Here is a 24,970-nt window from a genome sequence, read left to right on the forward strand (position 1 = left end):
CCAGTGAAACGCAAAAAAAAAAAAAAAAATTTTTTGCCTCAACCAACGGTTTGTCTAATAAACATTTCCGTTGGTGTGAATGCATGAGCTAACAAAAAAACAACTCTGTCAATGGTTGAATTTTTTCAAAATTATCATTAGAATTACTGTTTCATGTTCACTTGGGAAAATTTTTCCAGATATACCGCCACTTCTATTTCTGAATATTTTTGAACTACTTCATGTAAAATGAAAGATTTAACCAATAGAAACTATATTTTATGTGAATTGTATACGTCAACATAATCTGATATATTCAACCCTTCTAATGAGGTATTAACCTAAGTGTAGGGTTATCAAATTCGAAAACTGAGAAAGACGGATGCCTGTATGCACACCTTTAGTGATGTCACTTTCATCAATTTTAATCACAGATGGCAGCACTATTCTGACTCATAAAACTGGCCGCAACAATACTTTTTCCCAACCACTAAAAATTAAAAAACCGAAAAAATTCACTGAATTTCAACTGCTATTGGTCAATGGGGAAAAAAAAACACTCATGCCAATGAAGAGATATATTTATTGTCAAAGAGGAAAAAAAATTCCTAAGAAAAAAAAAATTCTAGAAACCTAAAAAGGAAGACAAAAGGGTAAATTTTCTGAAATTTAGGACACCCGGTAACCCTTTTTTAGTGCAATACACCTTAGCAATGGGCTTTTTTGGATTGGGGAAAAAAATAGCCAATGTTTTCAGAGCATGAACTATTTCAGTGCAATACTCTTTCTCAGCATCAAACTGAATGAATAGTTGACATTCTAAGGGATTATCTTTTCCATATGCATGCATCACACAAAGCAATCAGCTGACCAAATCACAAATGGATGGGGACACCTCGAAGGCTAATGAACGTGATTCAAGAATGAATTATCTTAGTTAGCTAAGGTATCTCTCACTGCACAGTAAAGCACAATTATGTGAAACATTTGGGGACTGTGGTTGTTTTGATAACCAATCATTCATGGAAAAAAATTGTACCAGTGTCATAGGAGCAATATGAAAAAAAAGAAACAGTGATATTAAACATAAAACTGTGTATATTTTGTATCTCATGCCTTACAAATAACACAAAACTAGCCTAGCTTGACAAGTTCAAAATGGCATTGAAGTAAGCCTACAGTTTAGGAAAAGAAGTCCAAAATTTTCTTTTCCTTCAGAGCTGAAAATATCAGCCGCTAGCCGAACTTCCACATAGACTGAAAAATTTGACTTTGCCGACTGGAACATTTTTGGTTAACCAGTGTTTTGGTTGATTGGTATTCTGATAATCGATGCTCTACTGTATTTAAAAAAAATCTGGTAACATGGTTTCATGAATTTGCTATTGAAAAAGTTTCTCAACCTTTTTAAATCAAATAAAAATATCTATAACTGGATAAAATACTTTGGGGTTTTTTTTTTGGTTTAATTAATCAGCCCATGAAGTCATAATCAGTCCCTGAATTTCAAAACTAGTAATGACAAAACCAATCTATTCTGTTCCTGTATTTTTGAAACTAGCCAAAAACAATGAATGCAAGCATATGTTTATTAGATGTAATTTTACGCCGTTGTTTTATAACAATACTGGACAACAATGAAATCGCATCTGACATGAGAATATAAAATTCAGAATGGTTTTGGTCTGCTGGATGTGAATAGTTGAATACCACCATGAAAAAGTTTCATTGGCTCTCGTGTTCAAAATATTACTATGTTAACAGTTATAAAATGCTTTATGAGCATTATCATATTGTAAAAAGTGGGGGGTAATAACCATAGAACAACAGTACCAGAGAAAATGGTCAAAATGAATGACTGCTGTTGGAAAACTGTAAGGCTAGGCGCAAATTGAGATGTGTATAGCACATGTCTCAACACAGCACACTCTTCTGCATCCAACAGAAATCAGGGTAGTGCAAATTGAGACACTTCACTGATTGCATGTGTATGCAGGCATGTGAAGCTGCTGCTGAGCCTGTTTCTAGTATCCCATGTACACAATTCTTCATACGTGGCAGGTGTTTTTGAGCGATATTCATGTTCCAGACTCTGCCATGAAGCTGGGCTGGAAGAGATCTCGGCAACAGGATAAATCCAGTAAGTTCTGGCATTCATTCATTCATGAGCAATATTCTAAAATAAATAGTCGTGTGAGATGGGAGTTCACATTTTCCTTTAAAATATTGTTTAACATCAACATTGATTACATCAATACAGTGTTTTATCAATTATTTTTCATTAATTATGGAATTATTTAAATTTTTTCAGAATTTTCATCAGTACGTAGTAGTACTGGAAATGTTCTTCCATTAGCTTTCACTTTTTCTTCTAAATTTTCATTCATTATGTGATTATTTTTCATCGTTCATTCTGGAATTTTTTAATTTGGAATGTTCATTGATTCTGCGATTATTTTTAATTGCCATCAATTCTGAATAGTTGAATAGCACCATGAAAAAGTTTTATTAGCTCTTGTGTTCAACTATTACTATGTTAACAGTTATAAAATGCTTTATGAGCATTATCATATTGTGTGAAAATGGGGGGGGGGGGGGGGTAAGAACCATAGAACAACAGTACTACTTTTTAATAATCCTGAATTTTCATATATACAGTGGATCCTGCTTATAATGGTTGTCAGAAAACTGCCATGAAAAAACAGTGTAAGCAGGAAATCCTAATGAGAATTACTTGAGTTGAGACCACGAAAATGTTGTACTAAGTGGGAAGACATTATAAACAGGATTGACTGTATATCCGGAATTTTCATTCGTTCTGGGATTAATTTTTTTCTGTCTGTTTTAATTATGGAACAATTTTCATTTAATTCTGAATTTTCATTATGATATTTCGTTAATCAAGGAATTATTTTTCACTGAATCTGAATTTTCACTAGTTTTGGAATTATTCATTTCAAATTGTCATTTAATCCTGATTTTTCATTATAAATATTTTTCCAAATTTATATTTTTCAAGATATTTTCAAGCATACCTGTACTTTATATTTTATTCATGTCATGCCTTGTTTTAATGATTTACCCCTCTAATACATAATATCTAGGCTGGAAGAGGGAGATTCCAAAATGGCCCCTCCCCGAAATCGTTTCCTTCCTAAAACGCTCCTGCATCCGGAGTTCAAGAATGAACCGTTACAATATGCAAATCACTGTGTGTGTGTGGGGTGTTGACATACTCCCTCTCTCGTCAGGTGACTTCACACATTGTTCACATATATATATATATAGTGCAATTTATAGCTAGCCCCAGAGATGCTCCGTATGTCCAGTCCAAGCGCAATGCAAAGTGAAGCGACGTATTTTAGATGCTGATAAATGAATTATGGTACAATACATTTTCTTTTGTAAGTACTGTATTGCATAGCACTTTTTATACATAAATCGTGTATTAATTACGTTGTACCTATTGATGTTGTGCATCTATGTATTGGTGAAGTTTCTATATATTTGTAGTATTTATATATATTTTGCATATCTATTTAGTTTTCTATATACTTAAGTTGTGTTTCAATATATTGTGCTAGTGTGTAAGTAATAAATGTGCAAATTTCAGAGAAAACTGCAGAGCCAATGCAGCCTCTTTTATGGAAAAATTCATCTTCAGCACACCAAATTACATAATACTTTTTGCTTCACTCTGAGAAACTTAGTCAAATTTTGTTGTTCAGTGTAATTTACTGCGAGAAAAATGGATTAGCTCTTTCATAAGAAACAGATTATTGTAAAGAGAAGGATAAGTATGAGCATTAAGACGTTTATATGGTGTACAGCCAAAGCGTTGCTAGTGACATCACGCTCTTTGCCAGATCTTTTAAAGGCACATCACACCAGACATCATGTTTGATATACGGCAGATTTAATTAACCAGTCACCTGGCTATGACAGCATATGATGTCACACTGATTTTCAGTCTTTCTCACATGGGTATGGCGGAATAATTTATGAAGCAGTTACTACCATCTGCACAGACCTTCTCATTATTATCTCACCACTATAGATGGAGTTGAACAGTTATATTCAAAGTTCTGGAATTATACTATTATCTTGGCCATGCTTTGCAAGGCCGCATCCCCAAGCACTTATTCGGATTTGCTAGCGAACCGAAAATACATCTGCTTTGTCTTTTAGCAAAGGTTCAGTTGCTATGGATTCATATAAAACCGACTCAGCAGCATTTCTTAGTCATGGAACATATTGATTCCAACTCTATCACTTTTGGCGTATCATATTACGTCTCAATACATTCCCCCCCCCCCCAATGTCTATATCTGATGAAGAGGACCCTCTCCCTAACAGGGCCATACAAAGGCTACTTTATATATTCTGCCACATAAAAATACATTTTTTTGTGACTTTTCAAATCAACAAGTTGTCCTCAGTTTTCCTTTACGTATCACATTTATATTTTAAAATATGAGACTTCCAAAAAAATGAAAAAAAACGTGCTCATCTTCATAAAAAAAGGGCAAATTGGGTAGCACTTGGAGAAATTAATAAGTCAGATGAATGGTTAAGTCATGTCACTGGCTTGCTGCATCTTTTGAAAAATTATCACATCTGTATTACAATTTGTGCAAGGTGATTTTGCTTTTATTTTGGCATGACGGCTCATGCAGAGCCAATGGGTGTGCTTCGTTCACTGATCTGTCACCCCACACAGCAAGCGTATCACCCGCGAATATAAGTAATTAAAAATGAATCAATTGTAAGAAGGTCCATGCCAAGGCGACCCTCCGAGAATGACTGGACGCTTAATAACAGCAATATGAATACAAGTTTTGAACACAAGTGAAAAACAAAAATAAATCAGTAATCATCTAAAAGATTTACATAATAAATGAAAAAAAAAGATGAAATTAAAAGGGGAAAAAAATAGTAGAGTTATAAAAGCAGGATTCGAATCATCAACCTCTGTACTACCTAGACAAACCAGAAAAATAGTTAGGCACCAGCCTAATTTCATAGGAGCCAAGAATAGCTCAAGAAAAATATAATCCTAAATGATGTCTTATTTTACTCCCACTCCCCCCATGTTAAAAGGAGTAGCATAATATCTCATAATTTTTTTGTCACTTTTAACTCTAATTTAGCAACCCCCATTTGGAAAATTTCAGGTGCCAACACTGATTTTCTAGTTTCTATTGCAACCCGACACTTGCCCCCCGGCTCTGAACTTGACGTCACTTCTTGTTTTGCCATACACTGGATATACGTCCAGCTCTACATACGTATTTACAGCATTATTATAAGTAAAAAAAAATTATCAAAATTCTTTTGAAAAAGATTTAAAAAACAATTTTCTGTAAATTTGATAACTAAAACAAAATTTGTCTTGAATGAATTTCATTGCCAGAATTTAGAGTTAACAGGCATTAAAAATATCAATGAGCTTCCAAAAACGTTTCTACGCTCTTAGGAACTACATTATGAAATGGGATGCCCAAATCACGTATTAAACTTGCACACAAACACTGGAGATTCACATGTTGAAGAGGATGTATGTCCAGCAAACAAGAGGCATTACAAAGTTGCAAAGGAGCTTTCCTCCTAATGTTCCGTAAATCAAGATGTGCTCCCTGGTTTAAGAGCGCTTCAAAAACTGGTTTAATAGCCGATGGTTTATTCATTGCAGCAATGTGAAGAGGTGTATTGCCATCAAGATCTATAGCGTTTGGACATGAACCCACCTCTAGTAACAGCTCTACAACTTCTAAGGAGGGAAAGATATGGTACTTGCGAAATATGGAATCGTCTTTAAAACAAGCTATATGTAAAGGTGTCCAACCTTTAGGACCTCTCAGATTCATTTTCACCATTTTATATATCATTTGCTTCATATGAAAATCGTCATCCTTTGATAAATGGGACTGTAACTTACACATAAATCCAATGAGATGCATCGTTACATTCAGAGTATGATGAGAAGTGTCATCATGTTCATTGCTCACAAGCTGCGGATGCCTCAAGGCCGTCTTCATTTCTTTTAAAGCTCTGCGAAAAACATTCATAATAGCACGAAAAGTAACTACTTGTGAAATTTCTGTTGGTACCCATGAATCTGACATCATACAAGAGAAGAGCTCAGTAAAAGCTATAAAACTGCTTACAGTCATTGGATTCAAAGGTTCCAGAATGGTTTGCTGTACATCAAGAGCATACATCCACAATTGTATACATCTGTCAAAATCTCCATCATCTGCATAATTTGCTCCTTTAAAACGGATGGAATGTGCTGTATCTGGATGAGCAGGCCCAAGAACTCGATCCCTTATCAGTAAAGTTTGCACCCTCATTGCATTGGGATCAGACATCAATTCGTTTAGTTGTTCAATTGATGTCACTTCTGTGGCATTAATATAATTACAAATCGGTGACTTATAGCTCGATTTCAACACGGAAGCGTTAGTATCTTCATACCTCAGCTTCATAGCATGTCTCCAGAAATCAAAAGCTCTTGCCATATCTCGTTTTTTATCCATAAAGGTAGCACCTAAAAGTTCTAATGCTTCTATCTGCGCACTTTTAGCACATGGTATCGAATAGATGATGTATTTAACAATAGCAGCATGGCCAGTTATCGCTGCTGCTAAAAGTGGCGTAATACCGTGGCAATCTGCATCCATTACCGCTCCATGATGCAATAGAAATTTCATTATTTCCAGGTTACCAGATTCTGCACAATCATGCAGAGCGGTATTCCCTTTCTTACTTTTCCTGTTAACATCGGCTCCGCGCTGCAACAGAAATACCACAATCTGTAAGTGCCCTTTATAGCAAGCTATCATCAAACAATTATGGCCATGCTTGTTGGGGATTTCAATATCTGCACCGTGATCAACGAGATACTTCACTATTTCATAGTTCCCATCGAAACATGCAGCACGCAATGGAGTTGAATTGGTTTTCTTTGTTGTACTGTTGACAGAGGCATTATAGTCGATCAAGGCTTTCACAATGGAGAGGTGCCCTGCTGCCGCTGCACACCACAAAGGAGATGCACCTATGGTCACATCTCCAGCGAAAGTCACTACACCTACCTGCTCGATGTCTGCGTGACATTTTTCCACCAAGTAACATACCACTTCTAAATGTCCATTCCGACATGCTATCAGAAGTGGCGTAGAACCAAGCGTAACAGCTGAAACAAGACTATTTACTTCCTCTGGTGGTCTGTGACGCAAGAAGTTCCTCAAGCGATGGAATTCTCCATCTCGAGCTGATTTGTATACAACTGAGGATGCTTCCATTTTTCTCACTTATAAATGCCAGAGAGAAACCAGCATTGAGATTTTCAATGATTATGTTCAATAAAACAAAACCTTATAAACAATTCTTAGAGGTTTCCTTGAGTTGTCTTGACTGGACTTGATTATTATTCAGGGCTTTATGCTTCTAGTTGTGTTGGCTTGAATTTGATATTTTTGAACACTTCAGTCTTGAAAAATCATTAGCGCTATTGGCATTATCAAGTGCTTTCATTTTACTCTGTGAAAGACTTGACTAACCATTGTCCTTTACCCACGAAGGTTTCCCGCTCCCACTTTCGAAGCCGTCAAGACGACCGTAACTCTTTGTCAACTGCAGAGCATGAGGCTATTTTTGTTGCCGTCATAACCATCATCAGCATCACTTTGAGAAGGGTGATTCCAATGAAAATCAATATTGAAATAGCCGATTTTACTGTCGAAATGTGAAAATTCAGTATGGAGTTTTGCACCATAGCAGTAATTTTAGGAATTGAATTAAATTCTTGATTTTTGAAATATTGAGTTCAGTTAGAGATGCGAAGCCCATAAAATTCAGTGTAAAACAATCAGGACCGTAACTAGGGGGGGGGGGGGAGGGGAGAAATTGCCCAGCGCGGAAAAGTTTAGGGGAGGCAGTTTTTTAGGTGGGAATATGGTGACCATATGTTCCGTATTTCCCAGGACAATCCCGGTATTTTCTATTTTTTTGGCCGTCCCGACTTTTTGGCAAAAGTGTCCCGGTTTTTCTGTTTTTTACGTGTAACTTATTTTAATTTGTATTGCTTATTGAAGTCAAAGATTAAAATGATTTTCAACTCATAAATTATATTATGATAATTACAACTATAAATAAGAATATTAATCTCACACATTTATCTTTATGAAGGTATTTTCTCGTGAAATTCATTTTATTCCACTGCAATATGCAGTAATGCTTCACTTCCTGCCATATTGTTTTTACGTAATTTCAGCAATATTTGGCAACTTTGTTCAGCTTTGGCAACATTTTTGGCGATAATTGGCAATGTCCCATATTTTCCCGTATTTAGAATCCCAATTTCTCGTATTTCTCTCGAGGAAATATGGTCAGCCTAGGTGGGAACAAGGAACACTATTAAAAATTTATCTAATTTTACAGTTGTGGGGGTGAAAAAATAACGTTTGCCCCGAGCGGCTAAAATCCTAGTCACGGCCGCCCTGAAATATTACTTTTGAGTTAAATATTGACTTCAACGTTTCATTTATACCTTCACACGTGTGAAAATAGAATCATGCATCATCTCCGTATTGCCTTTTATTGTTCAACGGCATCGATTCATATAGTTAATATATAGTTAAGATTGTTTTAAAAATTTCTAGTGGCCCATAAATGACATTGAACAAAATCCGCAGCTTTTAATCGGAGCTTTTTTTTTTTTTGGAACAAAAGTAGGCAGATCTCACAGGCGAACTCACAAGCGATCTCAGTAGGCGAACTCACAAAAATTCAAAATATTTAACCCACCCCCTACCACAAAGAAAAAAAAATCTATTTCATTTCAACATTTCTTTAATCTAGATTTCCTTCTGGCATGAGCCACCAGGATCATGGACGGGGGATTTGCCCCCCCCCCCCCAGTGTCAAAGGTGGAGTCGACTGATCTTATGTATATATGAATTGACATCATCATCATCGTGCCCCCTAGACTTCCAAGTCTATCTCCGCCTATGCCCACGATTCCGCCACCGCCCTGTTGGTTACCTTGCATATGGTTTGTATGTTTCTCAAACCCAGAGGGGTTGACATAAAGAAAACACTGGGGGGGGGGGTGCTGAAAACTGCCATCTACAGCCCGACGCAGAAGACGGAATGATGCATTTCATTGTATATTCATGAATTTTTGTTGGAGCTCAGCTTCCTCACAATTTTTTTTCGGGAGTGGGGCATAAGCGCAGGTAGACTTGGAAGTCTGGGGAGCATGATGATGATGATGCCAATTGATATAAATGTATACATATTACATTAGATCAGTCGACTCCACCTTTGACGCAGGGGGGGGGCAATGCCACCCCAGGCCCCCTCCCCCCGTATCTCCGTCCATGGAGTGGTAGCACTGAAATAGCCTCTGCTGCAAGGCGAACTCAATATTTCGAAAACCAAGAATTAAATTCAATTTTTAAAATTATTGATGTAGCGGAAAGCTCCACTAAATTTTCGCATTTGTACAGTAAAATCGACAATTTTAACATTGATTTTTATGGGGATCATCCTGTGCCTGTCCCTCAAAATGATGGTGCTGGTGATTATGACGTCTATTCAAAAAGCCTCATTGGGTTAGGACATTGGGTCCAGGGGCGTCGGAAATGTTTCGAACCTGTGGGTGCTCGTCTTGAGCTTTATATGGAAATGACGATAGTAGGGGCAAAAAGGGGCTTCTGCCTCACCGCAGCCGCCGCAGCCGCAGCCATTCCCCATTCCGCAGCCACCGCATCCTTCTATTCCGCAGCCATCCCCCACTTTTCCGCAGCCAGCACCTGAGTCATTTTTTTCTGTGATCTTGAGGGGTCTTTCTTAAATCAAACTTTAGTGACTGACATCAAGTCAACGCAGCTGTAATGACGTCAAAGATTTTTCAACGCTGCCCCCATTCCGCAGCCACCGCAACCTTCTATTCCGCAGCCATACCCCACTTTTCCGCAGCCAGCACCTGAGTCATTTTGTTTAGTGTGATAAGAGAATCACTTCTTTCTTGATTCAGAGGGATCTTTCCTAAATTAAACTTTAGTGTCTGATGTCAGGGGTTGCGTTAGCAAGCTAGATATTTAAATTTCTACCAGGGATCTTTCTTAAATTATCGTTTTTTAACTTAATTTTTTTTCTGTCGTTATTCTAAGAGGGCTCAATTATTTTGAAATAAAAATTTCCCAAAATTATCGTTTTTATTTTTAGCCACTGCAAGTCGTGTGGGGTCGTTCTTGAATTAAAATTTTTCATATCACCCTAAAAAGTTTTCCCCAAGTCTCAACGATGATGTCACAACACTCCGTGATAGGATTTAGAAGGATCTTTCTTAAATTAACGTTTTTTAACTAACTTTTTTTCAAAGAGGTTTGATGAGGGCTTAAATTATTTTAAAATAAAAAATTATCGGGTTTTTTTTAGCCACTACGATGCAAGTCGTTCCTAAATTAAATTTTTTATGTCACATTTTCTAAGGTTCCAAGTTGTTATTCTAAAAGGGCTCGTCATATATGAAATTATCTTTTGGAATTTCTTATTTCTATCTCAAGTGATGAGATTTTTTTTTTTTCAAAGAGGGTGTCATTCCTAAATTATCGTTTGGAATTTTTTTTTTATCCCCATGTTCAAATCTGACTTTCAACCAAATAATGCGATTTTTCACAAGAGGGGACTCGTTCATAAATCAGCTAGTAAAAATGCATGTAAAAAGACTTTAAATCTTACGCAACAAAATATTTGAATAGTAATATATATATATATAATCACCACTTTATATTTTTGTATACGTCCTTCCAAATTAACGTTTTCACTAATACCATGATGTCACAACACTCCGTGATGGGGTATTTTTCAAAGAGGGGTTGTATCGTTTGGAATTTTTTTTTTTTTTTTTTTTTGTGAAATTCGTCACAACTCTGACCTCACATCCGTCCCTAATGTTCTATACCTTTTTTCTTTTTTTTTTAATTTCATGCCCATGACGTCGTCAGGTCATTATTCTGAAATATTTTTTTTTCACAGGGGTCGTTCTTGAATTATCGTTTACGCGTCGTTAAATTATCGTTTGGAAAACTTTTCATTCTGACATGTTTTTTACCATCGTGTAACTTCTCTTGAAATACGAATTCGTTTACTTATCTGAGAAAATTTTCCGAGCTGTAAAATAAAAGAGTTACTACAAATGAATTGCAAAGTCTTTTTTACAAATCAAGTTTTCAATTATTCAATATTTTAAATAATTTTCTTCAATCATACATTTCAAATTTTCATAATTAATCAAATAATTCTCCGTGGCGTTATGATTTTCCACTAGAATTTCAGCGATGTCATGAAAGTCAAAGCATGATCGTAATATTTGTAATAATGTTAAGTTATCAAGCAACTGCGTGCCCAGCTGATAGCCCATGGCGCATCCACGACAACTAGATATTTTTTCCCCTACGAAATCATAACTTCTTTTAAACTTCCGACTATAGCAACGGTAATGTAGAACTTGTGTTCATCACTTTAGCTTGATTTTTTCTTTTACGCTAACTCTTCTACTATTTTTTCCAATGACATCCTCTCTAATGTTCTGGGTACAGTAACATAAAGTTAATTTTTGTTGGAAAAACTATAAATTGCGAAAGAAGGAGGGAAAGCTCCAATACAATTCTTCCATCTACCGAGATATCACACTTAGTACGAGAAGAGGTCAAAGAGAAATCGAACTAGCGCAAAAACACTCTTGATCGCTATAGTTCATTCTTTCTTAACAGTCAACCAACAGGTAGACACTTTTTGCTTTCATAAAAAATAATATATATTTTTCACATGCATTTGTTAATCTTGAAGAAACCCCCGCGACGTTTTAGTGATCTCACAGTCAAATAGTGTGATAAGACAAAATATTTTATCCGAATGTATATGATTTCCTGAAGTAACAAAAAAAAAATTAAAGGTCATCTTTCAACGAAGAGTCAAGAATCACTTACCATGGTGGATACTCATTCATCGTTTATTGAGAGCATGCAAAAGAGTTAGCTTACAGTGTTTAGTACTAGCTTCAATCTTTTACCTGCAAACTTACGCATTTGTCAACATCGGGAAAAAATAACAGCGAAGAAGAAGATGCTATAGAAACAATAAAATCAAAAATATAGTAATACCAAGAGGCTTTGAAATACTTTTAACATATATTTATTTTTATTGATTATTCTAGATAATTTCTTTGAATCGTATCATCTTCCACCCAACTCAGCATTATCATCACCGCGATTCATTACTGGATCTCCATTTGGATTTACCCACATGTTTCCTCATTCGTAAAACGTTCTGGGTGCAGCTGTGAATCTGATAATATCGGGGTGGTCGCCTTTGATGGCGAACTTGAGATGTCGATTAAAAGAAAGTCATTGGCTGATTCACGATTATTCGCCCAATCTCGAACCCGTTGTTGAGTCTAAAAATGAAACATTTGGGGAAAAAACCCCTTTTATTTTAAAAATAGATAAATTTAAAGAATAATTTTGCTATTTTTTGAGTTTTCCTACAAAAAAAATTTCAATTTTAGTGATGAGGATTATATAGACAACCGAAGAAAAAAACTTTTATTTTGTTTTATTTTTTTTATGTCCTCCTAGTATCACAAAACAGTTTGTGAAACTATGACGTTGAAATTGGATAAATCGTGTCGATCAAAAGACGTCTCGCACTTCGATAGTATGTTTAAAATGTTGATACTAATAGGAAAACAATATTTTGTAGCATCGATTTTATTTTTCTATTGAGCATAAAAAATAGTTTAAACAAAATAATTGAAGAATTGTGTGAGGAATATTATGTTTATTACAACTGACTACATTCGAGACACTTTTAAAAATAGAGCAGTCTGTACAAAACGTATGTTTTTAACTATAATTCAGAGATATTTTTTAGCTGTTACACATTATTTCATCGAAATTAGCTTATTTTTATACTTACGCTGAACATTTTACACTGAAAAACTAATGTATATAGTCATTTTTATACACTACGGGGCTATAGCAGTTGTCAATTCAATGAATTAGAAGTTCTAAGATATGCTAAATATTTTCGGAAATATGTTAATTTTTATGAAACAATACATGAAGTTTGAAAGAAAAGAAATTCAATATTTTATATTTAAACACTTGTAAAATACAACTGAGTATATAGCCAGTTCATTGCAGTTAGTATCACCTGAAAACCACGACTAAAAAATTTCATTAAAATATCGAACATACTTTTGAGAAGATGAGTTTTGCACGCAGTGAAGTAACGAAAAACACGAATCTTCATGAACACGTTTAAAAATTAATTGAGACCTATACTCTGGTTGAATTGACTCAGCTAGAATTTTTTTCATCACTTCATATGTATAAGAATAAAATAGTTGTGTATTTCTATGAAAAAAAAAAAGAAAAAAGAATCGCTAATTTCCATGATATTCGTCATTTGAAGATAGTCACAACCTTAAGTTCACATCGAGAAACGTTCATAACGTTATATAGATCGCTAATAAATGAGAGATGCACATCACACACTCCTTATTTTTACCTTTAAAATCGAAAACGATGTTAACTCTGTTGGATAATTTTAACCGCTTGATGGGCGTACATCATTCTTCATGCATATTTAAAATGCAGGTTAAACACAACCCGATAAAACCGACACCACCGATAATTCTTTTCATACTCTTTTAAATTTTCAAGACAAGAGAGGACGGAACTTTTTATAATTAAAGACTAATACAATGTTGTTAGAAAGAAAGTCAAAATTAACAGGAGAACCATATAAAACAATTGTTTTATTTCACAGTAAGAATCGATAAAACGGAATAAATTGAAAACTATATCAATTTTCCTTTTTTTTCTTCGTTAATGAATTTCCCTCCTCAGGAGACCTTTTCATAGATGACTGGGCATTCCCATCCAAGGTATCACATATCTCATGTTATGTTCTCATTCTATGCTCATTTCAAACTGAGCGAAGTCATTAAGTAAATCACACTCATGCTGCATATTGTAGAAAAGCCTAGAAAAATTCAGCTGAAATGTGAAGAAGAAAATCGCTGTCAAATTGAGGTGAGTATCCCGACACGCTCTCGCTGTTTAAACTCCCAATGACAAGTAACGCGAATAAAAAATGAATACGTACGGAAAATCGTGACGTGGAATACAACAATTTCAATTAGAGTGAAATTGATTCGAAGTATATTTTTGATAAGAAAGTTGCTGTCTTTTGAAAATGTCACTATCTTCATAAATCCGTAATTGTAATAGTTCAACCTCTCATAAGAAAGTCGCAAGCAGACGTGAAAAAAATTCTTCACCTCCATTCTTCAATTGGCATATATGAAGTAGTTGCATATCACACGACACCTGCGAGAACACTATGTATCGATCACATATTCAGAGACCCTCGCGAAGAATGGTAATGAAAATTTTCACAACGTTGAACCTCAGCGTGAAGAAAATTCCTCTTCCGTGCGTCATTCAGATCACTGTATAGACTTTTTCCCCCTTCACATCTCTGCTTCTACACTCCACAAACCAATATAGCACACATTTTTTTTAATTAATTTTTTTTTCTGTTTTAAACATTTTTGTTTTTTCAATTTTTTAATATTTTAAACTCTTCCCCAGATCTAGTTCTTACATTTTAACCACTCCCGGAACGCTAAAACTTTAGCTAAAGCACAATGGCCCTGCTGCTTTGGGTGATATGAACATGAAACCAGACTTTTCGAAACATTCATCGGGGAATCCAATAGTATATAGGATGGAAGACCGAATTGTCGTTGCAAAATTTTCGCTTTTTCTTCGAATTTCACGAAAATCGTATGATAATTTTCATTTATTCGGACCAAGTCTGCTACAACCATCTCGTACGGGTTAAAACCCAAGTACCGCCCAAGGTTGCGTATGTTTCCATACACCCATGAAACCTGGGAGAATTCTCCATCACTTAAATCGTGAACACTAAATGATGCCTTATAAATGTTATGATATGTCTCATCTGTTTCCAAGTTAGAAAAACTTTATTCCTTAACAATAAATTCTCGCGATCTTAACCTATAACACTCAACATCCGACACGCATGCCACAGCAAACAGGAAGAAATTTACTTACTCATAGAGTGTAGAAACAGAGATGGAAAATCTAAATACACTAGCTGGAATCGAACGAAAGAAACAAGGTGATTACAGTTTATTAGACACTCGATCAAATATACTTAGATTAGGCCAAGCTGACGAGTTCCGCTTGTATAGAATTATGCTAAAATATCAATCAAACTTCAACTAATTTGGGGGGGGGGGTGTTATGCCGCCATTGTAGCCGTAGTTAACATTTCAACCCTAAGTGGCTAAGAATAGAGGCATTAGTTAGTCAGTCACACGAGTGTTTGTCCATCCTTACGTCTCTCTTTTGATTCATATACCAATGTGTGTGATAATCAAGTGAAACCAACAGATCCGTAATATGCAACCCCTGATACGAGTTCATGAAGTGAGGGGTGCTAAACTGAGATAGTTGTAAATAGTCAAAAAAGTGGCGAAGTGTCAAAAAGTGGTGGGGGGGGCGACACCAACTAACAATCAAAGAACGGTTCTTTGATTGTTAGTTGGTGTCGCCCCCCCCCCCCGCCATTGGTTTCCGCGTTGAGAAGCACTAATGGTACAACGTCGCTGAACAAAAATTTGACAAACAAAACATTTAACAAAAATTTGAAAATACTGCTACGTAAAATTCGGGAATTTAGCGTAAAATTTGTAAGTTTTTGAAAGAACGGTGATTTCAGCAAAATTCAGCAGAGTAAAATTGAGAGAGGGATGCATGCTGATTCTTTTTTTTTCCCCCACAGCTAGAGTTTGTTCGTAGGAAACTGATTTTTTTTTACTTTTCTTTGTGTGAAACAACGTTGAAAGGTGTACGTAGATCAATCATTTGATTGATTGATGGAGACGTAATGCATTGTATGCATTTTAATGAATTCCTTTTTTTTTTTTTTTTTTTTTTTTTTTGCTAGCTTGCGTGTATATGAGGCGAAGGCAATACAGTGTATAAGGAATTGGTGTGAAGAGAGATTTATTTATTTATTTTTTGCTTCCTTGGTTTCATTTACTTAACTTTTTTTATTGCAATAAAAAAAAAGTTGTGCTCTATCATATTGCGATTAAAACTGTCCACTGTTGATTAGTGTCTGATGTGATTTCGATTACAATTCTTACTATTTTTTTTTTTCTTCTGATTATCATCATCATGGGGTAATGATTTGGTATTGACGCACCAGCCTTCCCCTCTGTAAAAACACTTGTAACTTAATTCATCACGCACTCTCGGTTGTTCGCAATGAGCTTATGTATCTGTCTCTACACATACTACACATCATGTGTGATGGAATCTGAGGAAGGTTGAGGTTGCATGAGTACGTTCGAGATAACAACTCACTCTTATCATTCGATCCTCTTATCACCCACTTTTTTGACTATTTACAACTATCTCAGTTTAGCACCCCTCACTTCATGAACTCGTATCAGGGGTTGCATATTACGGATCTGTTGGTTTCACTTGATTATCACACACATTGGTATATGAATCAAAAGAGAGACGTAAGGATGGACAAACACTCGTGTGACTGACTAACTAATGCCTCTATTCTTAGCCACTTAGGGTTGAAATGTTAACTACGGCTACAATGGCGGCATAACACCCCCCCCCCCAAATTAGTTGAAGTTTGATTGATATTTTAGCATAATTCTATACAAGCGGAACTCGTCAGCTTGGCCTAATCTAAGTATATTTGATCGAGTGTCTAATAAACTGTAATCACCTTGTTTCTTTCGTTCGATTCCAGCTAGTGTATTTAGATTTTCCATCTCTGTTTCTACACTCTATGAGTAAGTAAATTTCTTCCTGTTTGCTGTGGCATGCGTGTCGGATGTTGAGTGTTATAGGTTAAGATCGCGAGAATTTATTGTTAAGGAATAAAGTTTTTCTAACTTGGAAACAGATGAGACATATCATAACATTTATAAGGCATCATTTAGTGTTCACGATTTAAGTGATGGAGAATTCTCCCAGGTTTCATGGGTGTATGGAAACATACGCAACCTTGGGCGGTACTTGGGTTTTAACCCGTACGAGATGGTTGTAGCAGACTTGGTCCGAATAAATGAAAATTATCATACGATTTTCGTGAAATTCGAAGAAAAAGCGAAAATTTTGCAACGACAATTCGGTCTTCCATCCTATATACTATTGGATTCCCCGATGAATGTTTCGAAAAGTCTGGTTTCATGTTCATATCACCCAAAGCAGCAGGGCCATTGTGCTTTAGCTAAAGTTTTAGCGTTCCGGGAGTGGTTAAAATGTAAGAACTAGATCTGGGGAAGAGTTTAAAATATTAAAAAATTGAAAAAACAAAAATGTTTAAAACAGAAAAAAAAATTAATTAAAAAAAATGTGTGCTATATTGGTTTGTGGAGTGTAGAAGCAGAGATGTGAAGGGGGAAAAAGTCTATACAGTGATCTGAATGACGCACGGAAGAGGAATTTTCTTCACGCTGAGGTTCAACGTTGTGAAAATTTTCATTACCATTCTTCGCGAGGGTCTCTGAATATGTGATCGATACATAGTGTTCTCGCAGGTGTCGTGTGATATGCAACTACTTCATATATGCCAATTGAAGAATGGAGGTGAAGAATTTTTTTCACGTCTGCTTGCGACTTTCTTATGAGAGGTTGAACTATTACAATTACGGATTTATGAAGATAGTGACATTTTCAAAAGACAGCAACTTTCTTATCAAAAATATACTTCGAATCAATTTCACTCTAATTGAAATTGTTGTATTCCACGTCACGATTTTCCGTACGTATTCATTTTTTATTCGCGTTACTTGTCATTGGGAGTTTAAACAGCGAGAGCGTGTCGGGATACTCACCTCAATTTGACAGCGATTTTCTTCTTCACATTTCAGCTGAATTTTTCTAGGCTTTTCTACAATATGCAGCATGAGTGTGATTTACTTAATGACTTCGCTCAGTTTGAAATGAGCATAGAATGAGAACATAACATGAGATATGTGATACCTTGGATGGGAATGCCCAGTCATCTATGAAAAGGTCTCCTGAGGAGGGAAATTCATTAACGAAGAAAAAAAAGGAAAATTGATATAGTTTTCAATTTATTCCGTTTTATCGATTCTTACTGTGAAATAAAACAATTGTTTTATATGGTTCTCCTGTTAATTTTGACTTTCTTTCTAACAACATTGTATTAGTCTTTAATTATAAAAAGTTCCGTCCTCTCTTGTCTTGAAAATTTAAAAGAGTATGAAAAGAATTATCGGTGGTGTCGGTTTTATCGGGTTGTGTTTAACCTGCATTTTAAATATGCATGAAGAATGATGTACGCCCATCAAGCGGTTAAAATTATCCAACAGAGTTAACATCGTTTTCGATTTTAAAGGTAAAAATAAGGAGTGTGTGATGTGCATCTCTCATTTATTAGCGATCTATATAACGTTATGAACGTTTCTCGATGTGAACTTAAGGTTGTGACTATCTTCAAATGACGAATATCATGGAAATTAGCGATTCTTTTTTCTTTTTTTTTTTCATAGAAATACACAACTATTTTATTCTTATACATATGAAGTGATGAAAAAAATTCTAGCTGAGTCAATTCAACCAGAGTATAGGTCTCAATTAATTTTTAAACGTGTTCATGAAGATTCGTGTTTTTCGTTACTTCACTGCGTGCAAAACTCATCTTCTCAAAAGTATGTTCGATATTTTAATGAAATTTTTTAGTCGTGGTTTTCAGGTGATACTAACTGCAATGAACTGGCTATATACTCAGTTGTATTTTACAAGTGTTTAAATATAAAATATTGAATTTCTTTTCTTTCAAACTTCATGTATTGTTTCATAAAAATTAACATATTTCCGAAAATATTTAGCATATCTTAGAACTTCTAATTCATTGAATTGACAACTGCTATAGCCCCGTAGTGTATAAAAATGACTATATACATTAGTTTTTCAGTGTAAAATGTTCAGCGTAAGTATAAAAATAAGCTAATTTCGATGAAATAATGTGTAACAGCTAAAAAATATCTCTGAATTATAGTTAAAAACATACGTTTTGTACAGACTGCTCTATTTTTAAAAGTGTCTCGAATGTAGTCAGTTGTAATAAACATAATATTCCTCACACAATTCTTCAATTATTTTGTTTAAACTATTTTTTATGCTCAATAGAAAAATAAAATCGATGCTACAAAATATTGTTTTCCTATTAGTATCAACATTTTAAACATACTATCGAAGTGCGAGACGTCTTTTGATCGACACGATTTATCCAATTTCAACGTCATAGTTTCACAAACTGTTTTGTGATACTAGGAGGACATAAAAAAAATAAAACAAAATAAAAGTTTTTTTCTTCGGTTGTCTATATAATCCTCATCACTAAAATTGAAATTTTTTTTGTAGGAAAACTCAAAAAATAGCAAAATTATTCTTTAAATTTATCTATTTTTAAAATAAAAGGGGTTTTTTCCCCAAATGTTTCATTTTTAGACTCAACAACGGGTTCGAGATTGGGCGAATAATCGTGAATCAGCCAATGACTTTCTTTTAATCGACATCTCAAGTTCGCCATCAAAGGCGACCACCCCGATATTATCAGATTCACAGCTGCACCCAGAACGTTTTACGAATGAGGAAACATGTGGGTAAATCCAAATGGAGATCCAGTAATGAATCGCGGTGATGATAATGCTGAGTTGGGTGGAAGATGATACGATTCAAAGAAATTATCTAGAATAATCAATAAAAATAAATATATGTTAAAAGTATTTCAAAGCCTCTTGGTATTACTATATTTTTGATTTTATTGTTTCTATAGCATCTTCTTCTTCGCTGTTATTTTTTCCCGATGTTGACAAATGCGTAAGTTTGCAGGTAAAAGATTGAAGCTAGTACTAAACACTGTAAGCTAACTCTTTTGCATGCTCTCAATAAACGATGAATGAGTATCCACCATGGTAAGTGATTCTTGACTCTTCGTTGAAAGATGACCTTTAATTTTTTTTTTGTTACTTCAGGAAATCATATACATTCGGATAAAATATTTTGTCTTATCACACTATTTGACTGTGAGATCACTAAAACGTCGCGGGGGTTTCTTCAAGATTAACAAATGCATGTGAAAAATATATATTATTTTTTATGAAAGCAAAAAGTGTCTACCTGTTGGTTGACTGTTAAGAAAGAATGAACTATAGCGATCAAGAGTGTTTTTGCGCTAGTTCGATTTCTCTTTGACCTCTTCTCGTACTAAGTGTGATATCTCGGTAGATGGAAGAATTGTATTGGAGCTTTCCCTCCTTCTTTCGCAATTTATAGTTTTTCCAACAAAAATTAACTTTATGTTACTGTACCCAGAACATTAGAGAGGATGTCATTGGAAAAAATAGTAGAAGAGTTAGCGTAAAAGAAAAAATCAAGCTAAAGTGATGAACACAAGTTCTACATTACCGTTGCTATAGTCGGAAGTTTAAAAGAAGTTATGATTTCGTAGGGGAAAAAATATCTAGTTGTCGTGGATGCGCCATGGGCTATCAGCTGGGCACGCAGTTGCTTGATAACTTAACATTATTACAAATATTACGATCATGCTTTGACTTTCATGACATCGCTGAAATTCTAGTGGAAAATCATAACGCCACGGAGAATTATTTGATTAATTATGAAAATTTGAAATGTATGATTGAAGAAAATTATTTAAAATATTGAATAATTGAAAACTTGATTTGTAAAAAAGACTTTGCAATTCATTTGTAGTAACTCTTTTATTTTACAGCTCGGAAAATTTTCTCAGATAAGTAAACGAATTCGTATTTCAAGAGAAGTTACACGATGGTAAAAAACATGTCAGAATGAAAAGTTTTCCAAACGATAATTTAACGACGCGTAAACGATAATTCAAGAACGACCCCTGTGAAAAAAAAATATTTCAGAATAATGACCTGACGACGTCATGGGCATGAAATTAAAAAAAAAAGAAAAAAGGTATAGAACATTAGGGACGGATGTGAGGTCAGAGTTGTGACGAATTTCACAAAAAAAAAAAAAAAAAAAAATTCCAAACGATACAACCCCTCTTTGAAAAATACCCCATCACGGAGTGTTGTGACATCATGGTATTAGTGAAAACGTTAATTTGGAAGGACGTATACAAAAATATAAAGTGGTGATTATATATATATATATTACTATTCAAATATTTTGTTGCGTAAGATTTAAAGTCTTTTTACATGCATTTTTACTAGCTGATTTATGAACGAGTCCCCTCTTGTGAAAAATCGCATTATTTGGTTGAAAGTCAGATTTGAACATGGGGATAAAAAAAAAATTCCAAACGATAATTTAGGAATGACACCCTCTTTGAAAAAAAAAAAATCTCATCACTTGAGATAGAAATAAGAAATTCCAAAAGATAATTTCATATATGACGAGCCCTTTTAGAATAACAACTTGGAACCTTAGAAAATGTGACATAAAAAATTTAATTTAGGAACGACTTGCATCGTAGTGGCTAAAAAAAACCCGATAATTTTTTATTTTAAAATAATTTAAGCCCTCATCAAACCTCTTTGAAAAAAAGTTAGTTAAAAAACGTTAATTTAAGAAAGATCCTTCTAAATCCTATCACGGAGTGTTGTGACATCATCGTTGAGACTTGGGGAAAACTTTTTAGGGTGATATGAAAAATTTTAATTCAAGAACGACCCCACACGACTTGCAGTGGCTAAAAATAAAAACGATAATTTTGGGAAATTTTTATTTCAAAATAATTGAGCCCTCTTAGAATAACGACAGAAAAAAAATTAAGTTAAAAAACGATAATTTAAGAAAGATCCCTGGTAGAAATTTAAATATCTAGCTTGCTAACGCAACCCCTGACATCAGACACTAAAGTTTAATTTAGGAAAGATCCCTCTGAATCAAGAAAGAAGTGATTCTCTTATCACACTAAACAAAATGACTCAGGTGCTGGCTGCGGAAAAGTGGGGTATGGCTGCGGAATAGAAGGTTGCGGTGGCTGCGGAATGGGGGCAGCGTTGAAAAATCTTTGACGTCATTACAGCTGCGTTGACTTGATGTCAGTCACTAAAGTTTGATTTAAGAAAGACCCCTCAAGATCACAGAAAAAAATGACTCAGGTGCTGGCTGCGGAAAAGTGGGGGATGGCTGCGGAATAGAAGGATGCGGTGGCTGCGGAATGGGGAATGGCTGCGGCTGCGGCGGCTGCGGTGAGGCAGAAGCCCCTTTTTGCCCCTACTGACGATTTCTCAATCAATTCTAGGGGTGCTCAGACCCGAGCCACAAATTACCGTGGGTGCTCGAGAAACCACTGCACCCCCGGCTCCGACGCCACTGATTGGGTTATTTTTTTAAATTTAATACCTATGCAACCCCTTGTAACATGAATGATGCATCTGAGTTCAGCACGTTATTTGAATACGTCTACTAATTGGAACTATGCCTCTAGCATGTAACAATTAGCCAGTAAAATGCGGTGCATGCTGGAAGTTATGCCTACACCAGTTATAGTAGGTCTACTATTTAATAATATCTATTATGGCTGATGTAGCCTATATATATCGGATAACTACACTGCTCAAAACAAATAGGGGAGCAAGCAAAAAAGTGAAGAAAACCGTGCGAGACAGCCACGTATTGGCATACAATGGATAGTACACGCGTATCAATGCGCAATACAGAAAAAAGACGTAAAAAAATTTGGAATTAAGCTTTAATTCTTTTAAAATAAAGAAAAAACATGAAAAGATGATTTAGGGCAACAATTTGGTTACATGTAAACGATAAAAAAAAGTAAGTACTGTTTAGACATGATGCATTAGTTTTAATAGGGCGTGTGGTCTCCTCGAACAGCTAAGACTGCTGTACACCTGTTTGCCATGGATGCGATGAGGTTATCGATCAGACTTTGGGGAATACTGTTCCACTCCTCAAGAAGTGTAATCTGCAAGTCTCGGACAGTAACAGGTGGCCTTGGTCGCGCAGCAATGCGTCGTCCGAGCATGTTTGGGACATTCTCGGACGACGCATTGCTGCGCGACCAAGGCCGTCTATTACTGTTTGGATTCAGGTCAGGAGAGCACGCTGCCCATTCCATACGCTGTATTGTTTCAGCTTCAAGCATGTTCTCCACCAGACGAGCTCTATGCGGGCGGGTATATCATCCTGGAAAACAAAGAAATCTCCAATGGCTCCAGCGTAAGGGATGACATGAGGTCGCAGTATATCGTCTGCATACCTTCGGGCCGTCAAAGTGTCATTCCGAATGATATGCAGGTCCGTACGTCCGCCTATGCTGATTCCACCCCATACCATCCAACCAGCTCGTCTGTATTGTGACCTTTCACGAACGAATACGGGGTTATTTCGAGTGCCCCTGTCTCTCCATACCAGAACACGTCGGGTATCACACTCCAGACTGAATCGGGACTCGTCTGTAAACAGCACTTGGCTCCAATCATGTTGCTCCCAATCTCGATGTTCAGCAGTCCATCTTCTTCGGGCCGCACGGTGGCGTGGGGTCAACGGAATGCAGACCATTGGCCTACGTGCATAGAGCCCTCCCTCATGAAGCCGATTACGTACTGTTTGGCTGGACACCCTTCGTCCTGTTGCCAAGAGCAACCGTCTTTGCAGCTGCGTAGCATTCTATGTTCTGTTTCGACGGGCTGTTAACCGTACATACCGGTCATCAGTTGCTGTAGTGGCGCGTGGCCGACCTTGCCCTGGTCGACGTCTAACATTTCCTGTTTCTTGGAATCGATTCCACAGCCTTGCAACAACACTTCTGGCGACTCCAACAGCGTCCGCGACACTACGTTGTGTTTGCCCGGATTCCAGTCTACCTATAACACGCCATGCCATGGATTCCGGTAAATCACGTTGTTGAGACATCCTCAAGTCACCTTGTCTCAAAAAAAAAATACTGCGCAATCGAATTTCACAGTTACGGCAGTAAAACAGACGTTTCTGCAACATCCCGATTTCTGCCCTTATCTCCTTTTTCTAGTTTTTGACGTCATGAACTTTGATTTGCATATGAAGTTTTCTTCTTCCGTTTCCTGCTAGGCTTTAAATTATGGATGATTCATTTTATGTTACTTATCGGTATACATCTTTGTTAAAACCATGTGCTCCCCTAATTGTTTTGAGCAGTGCATATGTATTGAGAAGAAACATATAGGATAGTCGTTAAATATCAAGCGTTTGGGACTTATCTAACGACAGGGCCGCGACTACGGATGGGAGCAGGTATGTGTGGCGTCTCAGGCACTGGACTAAATGGGGCACTGAATTCCTTTAACTGCTTCTTCTAAATAACGTAGAGGCACCAAAATGCGTGCTTCAGCTGACAAAGTATCCAGTTGCGCCCCTATCCAATCATCAGTCATTGTAATGGAATGGTCACTTCGAGTCGTTATAACAAGCGTCGAATGTCTAACAATCATCGATGTTTTTAGCCCAGTTGTAAAAAAATCTTGATAAATATTCAAAAGAGGTTTTCTCAACTTTTCAGCATAATCGCCGAAATACAAAATCTTTAATGGTGATCAAAATAGAGTTAACCCTCGGTTTACGAACGTCCCTGTTTGCGAATAATTTATTTTGCGAGCACGCAAATCGGTGAAAAGCAAGCCTTAAGAGTTAAGAATATGTAAATGTAATACTCAAAAATATAAATATGTAGTAATACTCAAAAATGAACTTGATCCTGAATTTTAGGTCTACATTTCAGAAGTCTGGCACCCCCACAAGGCAATTTTTTCATTTTTATTTGTTGGTTGAAGAATTCGATTAAGTAAGAGAAAAGTTTCAGTCCCCAAATATGACCCCTTTTATCCCCCCAT

General features: G+C 35.9%; 2 protein-coding genes across 2 annotated transcripts in view; both read right to left on the reverse strand.

Moving 5' to 3' along the window:
- LOC149087656 (hemicentin-1-like) overlaps positions 1 to 24,970 on the reverse strand; it is a 132,086-nt gene that overhangs the window by 96,838 nt on the left and 10,278 nt on the right. The window lies entirely within an intron of this gene.
- Positions 3,639 to 7,684, reverse strand: LOC149087657 (protein fem-1 homolog A-like). Its single transcript, XM_089231564.1, has one exon. It carries the CDS (start codon positions 7,284 to 7,286, stop codon positions 5,421 to 5,423), a length of 1,866 nt encoding a protein of 621 aa, XP_089087690.1. The 5' UTR covers positions 7,287 to 7,684; the 3' UTR covers positions 3,639 to 5,420.

The sequence above is a fragment of the Pholcus phalangioides genome, unplaced genomic scaffold (assembly GCF_987345545.1).
Source record: "Pholcus phalangioides strain wild (caught in Gottingen) unplaced genomic scaffold, Ppha-v1.0 ptg000004l_1, whole genome shotgun sequence".
NCBI lineage: Eukaryota > Metazoa > Arthropoda > Arachnida > Araneae > Pholcidae > Pholcus > Pholcus phalangioides.